Genomic DNA, 12,700 nt, shown 5'->3' with positions numbered 1-12,700 from the left:
CACTATGATGGACGCTGACCACCAGGGGGCAGATGCTCAATGCAGGAGCTGCCTCCTGGTGGTCAGTGCGCTCCCACAGGGGGAGCGCCGCTCAGCCAGAAGCCAGGCTCACGGCCGGTGAGTGTAGCAGCAGTGGCTAGTGCCTCTCCTGCCTCCACATCAGTCAAACATCCCCCAAGGCAGTGGTTGGCAAACTCATTAGTCAACAGAGCAGCAAACCATTGCTTCAGTTTGCCGACCACTGCCCCAAGGGTTCCTGGACTGTGAGAGGGTGCAGGCTGGGCTGAGGAACCTCCCTTCCCGCAAGTGCACCAATTTCGTGCACCAGGTTTCTAGTCCTATCTAATAAAAGAGTAATATGCAAATTGACCATACCTTTGCTATACCCACAAGCCACGCCCACCAGCCAATCAGGAGTGAGTATGCAAATTAACCCAACCAAGATGGCTGTGGCCATGGAGAGAGCAGGAGGCTTGGGTTTCCCTGGCAATGGAGGAAGCCAAGCTTCCTGCACACCCTGGCCAGTCCTGAACTCCACTCAAGTTTCAATTATAGAAGATAAATAAATCCCAACAAAAATGGCTGCGGCCACGGAGCAAGCAGGAGGCTTGGCTCCGCTCAAGGCTACATAGTTTCAATTATAGAAGATAAATAAATCCCAGGTACCAGGGCCTCCGCTTGGGTCGCCGGGAGGCATGGCCGGCCTGCAAACCACCACAGGCCCCTCGCCCAGGCCACCCCATGCCCCAAGGGAACCCCCACCCTGATCCAGCACAAACCAAGGCAAACCAGCTGGCCCCCACCCATGCACCAGGCCTCTATCCTATCTAATAAAAGAGTAATATGCAAATTGACCATCACTCTGATACACCACAAGCCACGCCCACCAGCCAATCAGGAGCGAGTATGCAAATTAACCCCCCCAAAAATGGCTGCGGCCACAGAGCAAGCAGGAGGCTTGGGTTTCCCCGGCGATGGAGGAAGCCAAGCTTTCCTACCACCCTGGCCTGTCCTGGCCTCTGCTAAAGGCAAAGTTTCAATTATAGAAGATAAATAAATCCCAGGTACCAGGGCCTCTGCTTGGGTCACTGGAGGGCGTGGCCGGCCTGCAAACCACTATAGGCTCCTCGCCTAGGCCACCCCACGCCCCAAGGGAACCCCAACCTGATCCGGAACACCATCCAGGGCAAACCAGCCAGCCCCCACCCATGCACCAGGCCTCTATCTATCTAATAAAAGAGTGATATGCAAATTGACTATCACTCCAACACACAAGATGGCTGCCCCCATGTGGTCAAAGATGGATGCCCCCAGGTGGACACAAGATGGCCGCCACAAGATGGCCAGCAGGGGAGGGCAGTTGGGACAATCAAGCCTGCAGGGGAGGGCAGTTGGGGGTGACCAGGCCGGCAGAGGAGGGAAGTTGGGGGTGACCAGGCCTGCAGGGAAGGGCAGTTGGGGGGGACCCAGGCCTGCAGGGGAGGGCAGTTGTGGAGGGGGGAGAACCAGGCCTGTAGGGGAGGGCAGTTAGGGTGACCAGGCCTGCAGGGGAGGGCAGTTAGGGGTGACCAGGCCTGCAGGGGAGGGCAGTTAGCGGCAATCAGACTGGCAGGGGAGCAGTTAGACATCAATCAGGCTGGCAGGGGAGTGGTTAGGGGTGATCAGACTGGCAGGCAGAAGCAGTTAGGGGCAATCAGAAAGGCAGGCAGGTGAGCAGTTGGGAGCCAGCTGTCCTGGATTGTGAGAGGGTTGTCCAACTGCCTGTTTAGGCCTGATCCCAGGCCTAAATGGGCAGTCAGACATCCCTCAAGAGGTCCCAGATTGGAGAGGGTGCAGGCTGGGCTGAGGGACACACACACACACACACACACACACACACACCCGTGCACGAATTTCGTGTACCGGGCCTCTAGTAGTTTATAAATAGTAAAATTTCTAATCTTTTCTAGTAAACTGTACTTACTAAACTGCATGCTATTTGAATGGAGAAAGTGACCAGTGAGTGAAAGGGCCATCATGAGCATATTAGGGGGAATTGCTGAGAAATGAAGAGTTGATAAAGCCCATAAAGTGGGTAATTATCCTCAAACCATAAAAATCAGACTGCACAGCGGAAGGCTTTGGGTAAATCTGTGATCATCTTCTCTTGCTGTTTTCAGAGTGAGCACCCAGAGCTCTACCCCAGGCCTGGGGAGCTTGGAGTCCAGGGGGACCCAAACGGGGCCAGTCCAGACCGAGATGACGACAGTCCAGGCTGTGGCTCTTCAGTGGGGGAGCATTCTCCACACTCCCCCGTGCAGGTCGGTGACCATGGATCACGGCTGCAGCCTGCAGATGGAGGGCAGCTCCATGGGCAGGTGGGTTCCGCGTCCCAGCCCCCCATGCTACCCACACCTGGGAGAGAAGACTCCAACCTGTGTCTGTATCATTTCCCATGGGCTGGTGTTCTGGGGAGCAGCAAATGTCTCTGGCACCTGTGGCTGCCTGTTGCTGTAATTTTGCCAGAAATCACATCATGAAGGCTTTTATATTGATGTCAGCCCATTAGTTCATTTGGCTTACACATAGAAATAAGGACCACAGAAGAGAGATTAGCTGTGTCCCCTGAAGGCCAGCGAATGTGCCGCAGACAGAGAAAGAGAGAGTATTCTGTAGAGTGGTCTGAGGCCGTATGAAAGCTGACCGTTCTTCCAAGGAAAGGATACTGAGTGCCACGTGTCCATCATGGAAGAAAAAAGAAAGTCCAGGGCTTCTGTGTGGATGTTCAGCTGAATGGGCACTTGAGAATAGCACTCGTTTGGTAATATAACGCATAAGGAAGAAGGAACAAGTACTTTTTTTTTTGCTTGATCCTCACCCAAGGATATTTTTTTCCATTGATTTTTAGAGAGAGTGGAAGAGAGGAGGAGAGACAGGGAGAGAGAAACATCGATGTGAGAGAGACACACTGTTTGGCTGCCTCCCATACATGCCCCAACCAGGGCCAGGGATCAAGCCTGCAATTGAGATACATGCCCTTGACTAGAATCAAACCCAGGACCCTTCAGTCCACAGGCCCACGCTCTGTCCACTGAGCTAAACTGGCTAGGGCTGGAACAAGTACTTTTTAAAAAATATCCCCAAATGTGTAAAATGTTTCAGGTTCTTTTGGGGCCACTTGAAATATAAAAATATTTGATGACACCTAAAAAAATTAAAGCATTAAAGAAAGGTGGGATTTCAGTGTAAATATTAAGTAATTATTGGTATTGCTAGAGGCCACATTTATTAATTATTAAGCAGATAGACCTTGCTTAATAACCCAAAAGATACTATTGCTACCATCCAAAATTTTTGCAGTTTTATATGAAACAGAAGCCTTGGTGGGTTTGGAGGGTTGAGCCCTTGGGAGGTGCCAGTTGTTAAAGCTTCCTCACTCCCAGACTTCCTCTTCTGAGTCGTTTTGGACCCTATGTTGCTTCTCTGAGAGTTCCATAGGGCAGAGCCTGAGGGCCCGGCCCTGGACCCTGGCTCTGGGGTGAGGGGCAGGGCCGGAGTCACTCTGGGAGGGCGGGTGCAGCTGCAGCCGCTCAGCCACAAGCATATTTGGGCACTCCCTCTGCGTAGACGCCACAGCTGCAGCCCCTCCCTCAGCCCTGAGCCTCAGAGGGTCAAGCAGGAGAGGCTGTGTCAGCACTTGGCCTCAGATCCAAGTGAAAGAAAGTGGTGATGTGTGAGCACAGGCCCCCTTACTGCTTTCTCTCCATATGCGAATAAGATTTTCACAACTAAAGAGCTACTTCTTTCTTCCTCTCTCTCTCTCTCTCTCTCTCTCTCTCTCTCTCTCTCTCTCTCTCTCTCTCTCAGTAGTTTATTGTTTGTTTAATCCAGACACATTCAAAATGGAAACTGAAAGAATACTTTTCACCTGAAACAATTAAACTAGATTCTACTAGCATAAAATACCTAACACATTACAGCAGCAGAGATGATAATCATTGTCCTCTATATCTATTAAAGCGGAGATGGAAAGCCAATTTGGTTGCAGAAGTGTCATAAGGATAGACTATTATCATAAAAAAGTCAACAAATAACAGTAATGGTAGACAACTCTTTCTACCCTGGGTCACTGGACAGGGGACAGTATGTTAAAATCCCACGGGACTGCAGGTGTGAACAGTCACCATGCAGACTCCTCCATGTGGTGTTTTATTGTTTTATTCCTGGTGAGCAAAGACTGAGGCTGGAAGACTCTTTGCTCTAATTTTCTATTACCCTTTTAACATTGGCCGTTACTTTTGGTGCCAGAGCATTTGTCATAAGTGGCAGGACAATATCCTGGATTTCTAACATACATATATATATATATAGAGAGAGAGAGAGAGAGAGAAATAAAAGAGTAAAGGAATTATATGCTATTAAAAAAAATGTAAACCACTTTACTGACAGTAAACCACTCATTTAAAAGTAGTTTGAATAAAGGCTTCAAAACCCAAAATGCAGAAGACTGGTCCTCGGCTATGGGATCTGCAGCAGTGACCCAACTGTCCTTGTGAACAGTAAGCTTGCCTTGTGGCAGAGCAGAGGCTGGGAGTAGGCAAGGGCATGTTAGATAGTTCTCGTTTGTAATCAAGTAACTGTGATTAATGCATTTTCTGGTAAGAATTTCAAGTACTATACATCAAAAAGTATAAAAAGTGTTTTAAACAGGAAAAAGAAAAATCCTTAAGCCCCCAGAATGGAAACTATTAGTATCTGTGTCCCCAAAATATATGCAGTAGTAGTGTAAGACTTTCTCATGGACGATCTCATTCAAAGGGAACAAAGGGACAGATTTAATTTTACTTATATCGCCAAGTACATGAAAAACAAAATATGTGCATCATTTGCTAATTTACTAAATAGCAAACTGTTTTCATAATTCAGAACCTGCGCCAAGGGTGCTACTGCGTCAAGTGCGTGTTTGTTTTTACCAGGAGAGGAATGGAGATGCCTCCCAGGCGAACAAGCAGCTCTCAGTGGTCACACTGAAGAGCTGTTTTCTATGCACCCCCACCCACCCTTCCATTTCCCCGACTACTGTGACTCAAGGAGGAATTTTCAAAGGCACTTTTAATTACAGTTATTAGGAAGTTCGTCATAATGCCAGAGTCCATGGGGAGAATTTAGCTCATGGGGTGAATTTGCCAACAATGACTTAGAAAATAAAATGCTACTTTGCAAAATAATCCTTTAAAATCTGCCAGTTTTTTGTTAAACAAATGTGTTGTTTATTTTAATGAAGCTGGTACAGATGATGTCCACTTAAAACCCATATCCCAGGCCAAAAAGTACAAATAAACTAAAAAAGAGCATTGTTCCTTTGTACCCACTTCTACTCGAATACCTTATTAACTGCTAATGAAAGTTTGGACTTTCTGGGATCTTCTGACAAGACTTTTCTCTACTCTTAAATGCTTTCTCTTTAGTGAAGCCACCGCTATTAGTCTTTATTCTCACCCGATCTGTCATCTTGACTCCAACCTCATATTCCTCTTCGTTGGGTCCAGACCCTCAGATTTTAAAAGTAGCTTCAAGTCAAGGAAAGGACATTTTCCATCTCCCCCTGAGAGTCCTGGTCCAGGAGTGAAGCTAACACATGCCAGAACCTTGGGGCTAGAACCTCGGGGCCAGGTGGCAGTCATTATGAGCACCTGCACTGGTCCACCTTATTGAGCACAAGCCTGAAGGGCATGGTCCTGGAAAAGGTGACTCCCTGCTCACACAGTAACATTTCAAAAGGAGAGGGCAATGCGGAGGGGGCTGAGGCTTCATCACCCACCATCAGCACAATGAAAACCAACACTAATGAATAATGGGCACCAGACTCCGCATTGCCAGGTGTGTAAAAGAAACAGGGTGCCAGTTTTCAACCCCACATTACAAAAGAACTGTCTTTAAAAATGAAAAAGGTGTGAGAGAAAAGAAAAAAATAGAAAGACTATCTAAACCGTTGAATGACCCCCTGTGTGTTCCTGATAAACTTCAGTCACATCTTCTTCCTCCATTCCCAGTTCTTCTGGAGTGTGATTATCAGCAATTCTCTGACCTCCCAAGAGAAACCTGAGTGAAGGCATTGGACTCCCAGTCTTTGACAATATGAATTTTTCAGTGTCTTGAGATGTGTCGCCGTTTTCACTTTGAAGTGAATCTCACAGCTATCCTGTCCAAAGACTGAGTTTAATGTATTCTCCTTCCTTCTTATCCCCCATGTGCTTGTGAAGGTTTTGCCTGCTGGCCAGACATGGGGATGGTGGCTTCACCGGGGGTCTCCCTGCACAGCAGTGGCCTAGGGTAGAGAGAACCTCGCTCCAGGGCTTACAAATCCGTCTCTCTTCCCTACAGCACAGCACTGTTGCCGGACCAGTTTATTGGCCCCCAATACTATAAAGTATCTGTGATTAACTCAAATAGTATTTCTTGATTTCTATTTAGTTGAAAACCTGCTGCGCTAAGATCATGTGTTGGGTGTTTCTCACATGCGCATCCAAATGCTTTGCAGAAGAAGAAAAAAATGTAACATCTGGTGTTCTAAACCGGAGTCATGGAAAATTTACCCTTGGGGTGAAAACTAATGTAAAGTCACTCAGCTGGAACCTCACATTCAGTGTATTTTAATATCATCTCTCCTTTCCTCCTCTTCCAACGCTGGTTTTTTAGATCTTCCCCTTCAAGTGGCGAGGGACCCATGGGTTTTCACTTTGTGCAGCAGAGGCACGTGAACGGGCTCCCAGGGTAGAGCCCAGATGGGGGGAATCAGCTCTGCCTTTAATGGACCCATCTCTCCATAGTCACTAAGGGCACAATGCCATCCGCCCAAGGACAGAAGATGAGTGAGCTCCACTGTAAGCGACAGCTGGCTCCCTGAGAGTTCCCTTAGGAGGGTTGCCCCGCTCTGTAGTGGCCTGGGTGTTAGCTGGGCAGCCTGGGTGTCTTACAGAGCTGCCGAACAGAGCCACAGCCTTTCAGAAACTCTGAGACCACCCCCCCCCCGCCCCCCGGTGATAAGCAGAATGAGAAACGAGGCTGAACTTCTTTCCCAAGGATAAACTCACAAGTAACAAAATTTCCCGGGCCTTGGTCTTTAATTGGTGTCATATTGAACATTCTCCAAGTTGAACACAATAAATGGCAACATTGATCATGTCCAATGAGGTAAAAGAAAAAAATTACATGTATCGAGTCAACCTTGGAAATAGATCATGAAAACCATCAGGTTGGAAAGTGTTTGGCCCTGCGAATGCTCCCTGTTGACTGGTCTTTGGCTGTGTGATCTGCAGCAGTGACCCGATTGTCCTTGTGACCAGTAAGCTTGCCTTGTGGCAGAACAGAGGCTGGGAGTGGGCAAGGGCATGTTAGATAGTTCTCATTGAGCTCCAAGATGCTTGCCACTTGCCGCTATGTTAAGCTTTCGAGACTAGCACTGCTAAGGATGTGTGCATTTAATATACATTAGTAATCCCTGAAATCAAGGTTTGTTTTTAAATAAGGTGATTAATAGTGCCAGAATTATGACCCCATGGTTCCAACAGCCAGTCTTCCAAGAGTAGGATTAATTTTTCAAAAAGAGAAGTTATTTTTTCATTCAGGGATGTGACATACTATTCTCTATTAAAGCATTGAAGTGTAAACATACGGAATCTAATCTAAAATTCAGAGCAGGACCTGATGCAATATTGTTCCATATTAGTCTTCCAGTCTTCAGCGGGGGCTGGTCACTAAAAGCCTCACTCAGGACCGAGTGGATCCCGCTCCCTGGGCCTTTGTCCCTGATCCAGGACTCATGTGATGCTTTAGGGCAGGGGTCCTCAAACTACGGCCCGCGGGCCACATGCGGCCCGCCGAGGACATTTATCCCGCCCGCCAGATGCCGCTGCCTGTCCTGCTTAGCAGCCGACTCGTCCCAGCCCCACAGTGCGCATAGGAATTTGTTCATAGTTTTTTTTTAAACTATAGTCCGGCCCTCCAACGGTCTGAGGGATAGTGAACTGGCTCCCTGTTTAAAAAGTTTGAGGACCCCTGCTTTAGGGGCTACCCTAAAAGTAAAAATCAGCCCTTCTTCTGTAGCCAAAGCGCCTTTGGCTTTGTCAGAACTGTGACATGCCCTGGCTTTCTTTCTTTTTTTTCTTTTTCTTTCTTTTTTTTTTTTTTGTAGTAAGAAAACTCTCTTCTTGAGCCTCAGTAACTTTTGCATTTTGATTTTGTATGTTATGCCATGGTTCATTCTTCAGACTCTGCAACCTTATATCCTCACCTAGGAGTCATGCAACTTTATATAAAAGGAGCCGGACCAGAGCGTATGATTCTGAATCATTTTATTTTTGCTGTTTACTTTTGTTTGTTTGCTTCAGTTACTGCTGAAGGTGACAAGTCAAGGACTAACGGGGATTTAAGGAAGAACTCTCTCTGCCCCAGTCCCACCTCCCAGGGTTAACCCCGGGCGTGCGGGGTACAGCATATCTTGATTTGCATCAGACCTGCCCTGGCTTCTTTGAAGACTTGGACTGGTATCTCTGGGTTTATAGCATATTAAATATATGTCCATTAGTTCTTTCATACACCCACATTTATTCTTGGGAAGCTCTCAGTGTAAATTTTGGTGGCCTGCAGGCACAGAGCCCTCATGGCCCGGATCATCTGGTATATTCTCAGCCAGAGGAAAAATGATTTCTTTACATAAATGAGTCTGCCATCCCTGTAAACCTCTATCAGAGATCATATTGATGTGTCATATTGAACATTTTCATGCCAGTCTTCAATGACTAGTTGTCTTTTATCTGTGGGGGGGAATAATGGTTTTATAAAAGAATCTTAAAATTAACCTGGATGTAACAATGAAGGTAAGAATAATAACTGGCTTACATATGAAAATGTTGCTGGATGTGCAAATGCATCCTTTCTGGGAAATATCACAGAAAAGGACTTGTCTTGGGACTCCTGCTGCAAAGGCCCCCCTCTTTATATGTATCCATAGGAACTATGCAGTGTGTTGGGGGGAGGGGTTGAGCAGCTACCAGAGCACCCCAGAACTCCCAGCCTATGTCTGATAGCCTAAATGAATAGGAAGTGGAGGCCATCACCTCTATTTTATGACTGGCTTTTGTGGGTTAGCCTATAGCAGCAGGTCAATATATCTGTTCCAACTTTTTATTAAAGCCATTTCCAGAGTAAATGGCTCTGAGGCAAGCAAGGTAGTTGATAATAATTTAGCCTTTCACAGAATTGTAATACACAGGTTTTAGAAGTCTTAGGCAAGAATGATTTTATAAAATTGCTGGCATTGCATCACTAATAGCTTGGTATGTTACCTTTTCCATAAACTTCCTTCTCAGTTTCTATTAATAATTTATTGTATACTTGGATAGCAGTCCTGTTAGCTGATGCTTAACCTTGAACCTGTTAGAGAAAGTTTAACACTTTATAGCACAGTCAAGCTCCTGATGCCAGTTTTGGGATTAATTTAAGCTTCATCCAAGAGAGACGAACTCAGAAGGGTTGAAATGCCCTTAGCCTGGGGAGAGGAAATAATAGATCCATTTTATCCTTCTTTGTGAGAAAACCAACCAGCTTATCTTAAAGAGATTGAAAAGTTGGTCTTTTTCATTGGCCTATATCTAACAGACACAGCTGAAAGGCTGCATAGCTGGGCCCCCGGCACAGAAGGTTCAGAAGCTCTGTATCGGGAATACTCTCACTTAAGACCTTTAAATGGACCAGAACATCTTGGTTCTATTCTTGACTTGATTGGGGTAATTGCTTTCCCCCAGACATAGCCCAATAAGGGCCACCACCAGAGGAAAAGTGAGAGAAGTGACTTTGAGGTACTCTTTCAGGGTGGCTCACTATTATTATTTCCCTTGTTATGGGGATAGAGTTCATGTCACAGAGATTAGGTGGCTTCTCTGAGGCCAAGTGAAAAACACTAATAATGAAAGCCCAGGCAGGGTGTGATGTCAGAATTCAAACACCCTGGCTTGGATTGTTCAGCCTCGGAAGGGACAGACCTGGATTGCAGTCCGGGCCTGCGCTTCCTAACAGCGAGACGTCGGCAATCTCTGCACATGTAGTCCCTCCTCTGTAACATGGCGAATGTGGCAGTACGTACCCAGGATTGATGTACAGTGAAAATTAGATGACTGCTCCAAAGACTGTAATAAAATTATTATCATTATTTTATGCTCAAATTACTTTGACTTAAAAAGTAGTGATATATGTAAAGATGAAAATACCAAATAAATCACCATAATGTATACATAGTTTCTCAGCAAATTCTGTACTTAGACTGATGTATATTTCTGAAAAAATTGTTGCAACACCTTTTCTCACTCACCTACACTTACATAATTTTTAAATACTTTTGATACAGAGTTTAGAGAAACAAGCATTTGTTACAATTTCACACATTTCAAAAGCATCTCTTTGAATATAGAGGTAATGTATTTACTTTATTGTTTATACTATTACAGATGTTCCCATCCCCCCTTTTCCCACCTCCCCCCCTTCTCTCTGGCCATCACCACACTGTTGTCTGTATCTATGGGTTATGCATATATGTTCTCTGGCTAATCCCTTCACCTTCTTTCATCCTGCCTCCCTTCTCGTCTCCCCTCTGTCAGCTGTCAGTCTGTTCTATGTATCCATGCCTCTGTTTCTATTTTGTTCATTAGATTCCACATATAGGTGAAATCATATGGTATTTGTCTTCCACTAACTGGCTTATTTCACTTAGCACAATAATCTCCCAGTCTATCCATGCTGATCAAAGGGTAAGAGAGCCTTCTTTTCTTACAACTGCATAGTATTCCATGGGGTAAATGTACCACCAAGTTTTTATCCACTCATCTACTGATGGGCACTTGGGCTGTTCCCAGATTTTGGCTATTGTAAATAATGCTACTATGAACATAGGGGTGCATATATTCTTTCAAATTGGTGTTTGGGGATTCTTAGAATATATTCATAGAAGTGGGATCACTGGGTCAAACGGCAGTTCCATTTTTTATCTTTTGAGGAACCTCCATACTGTTTTCTACAGTGGCTGCACCAGTCTGCATTCCCACCAACAGTGCACTGGGATCCCAATTTATCCACATCCTCACCAGCACTTGTTTGTTGATTTATTGATGTTGTGACTTTATTTCTGGGCTTTCTGTGCTGTTCCATTGATCTATATACCTGTTCTTATGCCAGTACCAGGCTGTTTTGATAACTATGGCCTTGTAGTATAGTTGTGATACCTCCAAATATGGTCTTTCTCAAGATTGCTGAGGCTATTCAGGGTCTTTATTTATCTTCTGGAGGTTGGAAAGACTATAGGATTTTAAGAAGGTTCTCTATTTGCTGAGCTTTTCAAATGTTAACTGAATTGTACTCTTAATAAGCCTTTTATCTCAGAGCTATTAAAGTAAAAATTGGTGTTCAAGCTGAGAAAAATCAAAGAGCAATAAATAAAAAGTTTAACAAATAGGCCTTTCTGCTAGATCAAAAGTCTGCTGTATCTACTATTATAAGTCTTCCTATAAATTACGGGAGCAACTATGGAGTTTTCAATAGCAAATCGGTCCATGTTAAAGAATTTCTCTTTACTAATTCAACTTTATTTAAACCCAAACATATCCAAAGTATCTTAAATGTTCCCCTATGTGGTTGACCATCTTTGTGTATGTACATGTGTGTGCTTAGTGCATTAACTAGATGGTTTTAGAAGTACAGCTGACTCTCCCCATGATGGAGGGGAGACGCTGTGTGTAGATCCCATGCTAGGGAGCTGAAGGTCACTCACCGTGGTTTACCAAGTAGGGGGGTCCACCCGAGAGGAAGGGGCTCTCCTTTCTATAATAGAGACATTCTGCCTCCAGCCGGACTCGGAGAGCTTTTATTCTGCCTGTCTCATAAATGCAGCCAACAAGATTGCCCTGAGACCGCGCAATGCATGTTTGTGCTTTCTGTCTGGCTTGAAGAGATGGGCTCATTTGCCTGTCATTATCTGGCTACAGAATTAATTCACTCAGCCAAACCTTTCTGATAAAATGCCCATGCTGAAATGTACTAAGAGAGCAGTCATAGTTTTGAAATGTGCCCTCAAAGGGCGGGACAGGTTTTAGAAAATGCAAAATCTTTTAAGGCGGGTGTAAGCAGGTTAGTAATAAAAACCCATTTTCATTTATCAAACCTGTTTGCACACTTCACCTGACAAGCATTGTGCAAGACACTGGAAATGTTGGGGTGGGTCAGGCTCAGGCTTAAAAGGTCCCCCCTCCCCGTGGCCATGTTTGTCATATCTATGACCTTGGAGTAACTGCAAGTCAGGGGGTGACCACCCTATGTTTATAGGAAGCACAAGGCCTTTATTCATTCCCTTCTGTTGCAACAGCTGGCATTAAAATGGCAGCACACATAGGTGAGTGTTTGTATTTTGTTATATTTGCGTCCCCAACCAGAGCTTTGGACGTCTGAAGTCACACAGAGCGTCTTGGCAGCCCCGGCCTCCAGGGCTTTCTGTGGCCTCCTGCGCCTTCCCCTCTTCTGCTTCAGGTTCCCAGCACAGTCTGAGTCCTTCCTCCCTCCTATTCCAACGAGCCCTTAGCTGTCTCAGCCCCAGGGGCCCAGTGGCCAGCGTGGGGACCCCCTGGCTCTGCGCCCATTTCCAGTGGCACCTTGGAAACAGCCCAGCACCACCCTG

General features: G+C 45.7%; 1 protein-coding gene and 1 pseudogene across 5 annotated transcripts in view; one reads left to right on the top strand and one right to left on the bottom strand.

Moving 5' to 3' along the window:
* The window catches only part of MTCL1 (microtubule crosslinking factor 1), a 123,507-nt gene that overhangs the window by 87,501 nt on the left and 23,306 nt on the right, over positions 1 to 12,700 (top strand). For all 4 annotated transcript variants that reach the window (XM_080686268.1, XM_080686270.1, XM_080686267.1 and 1 more), the window contains one exon: positions 2,160 to 2,357. In XM_080686268.1, the coding sequence (XP_080542394.1) occupies positions 2,160 to 2,357 (198 nt within the window). The remainder of the gene's footprint in view (positions 1 to 2,159; positions 2,358 to 12,700) is intronic.
* LOC308257183 (small ubiquitin-related modifier 1-like) lies at positions 5,964 to 6,264 on the bottom strand (annotated as a pseudogene). The gene has a single exon. The product of its transcript is annotated as a small ubiquitin-related modifier 1-like (transcript).

This window comes from Plecotus auritus (genome assembly GCF_963455305.1).
Source record: "Plecotus auritus genome assembly, chromosome: 8".
Lineage (NCBI taxonomy): Eukaryota > Metazoa > Chordata > Mammalia > Chiroptera > Vespertilionidae > Plecotus > Plecotus auritus.
The sequence above is the reverse complement of the archived record's forward strand: the minus strand, read 5'-3'. Positions and strand labels throughout refer to the sequence as shown.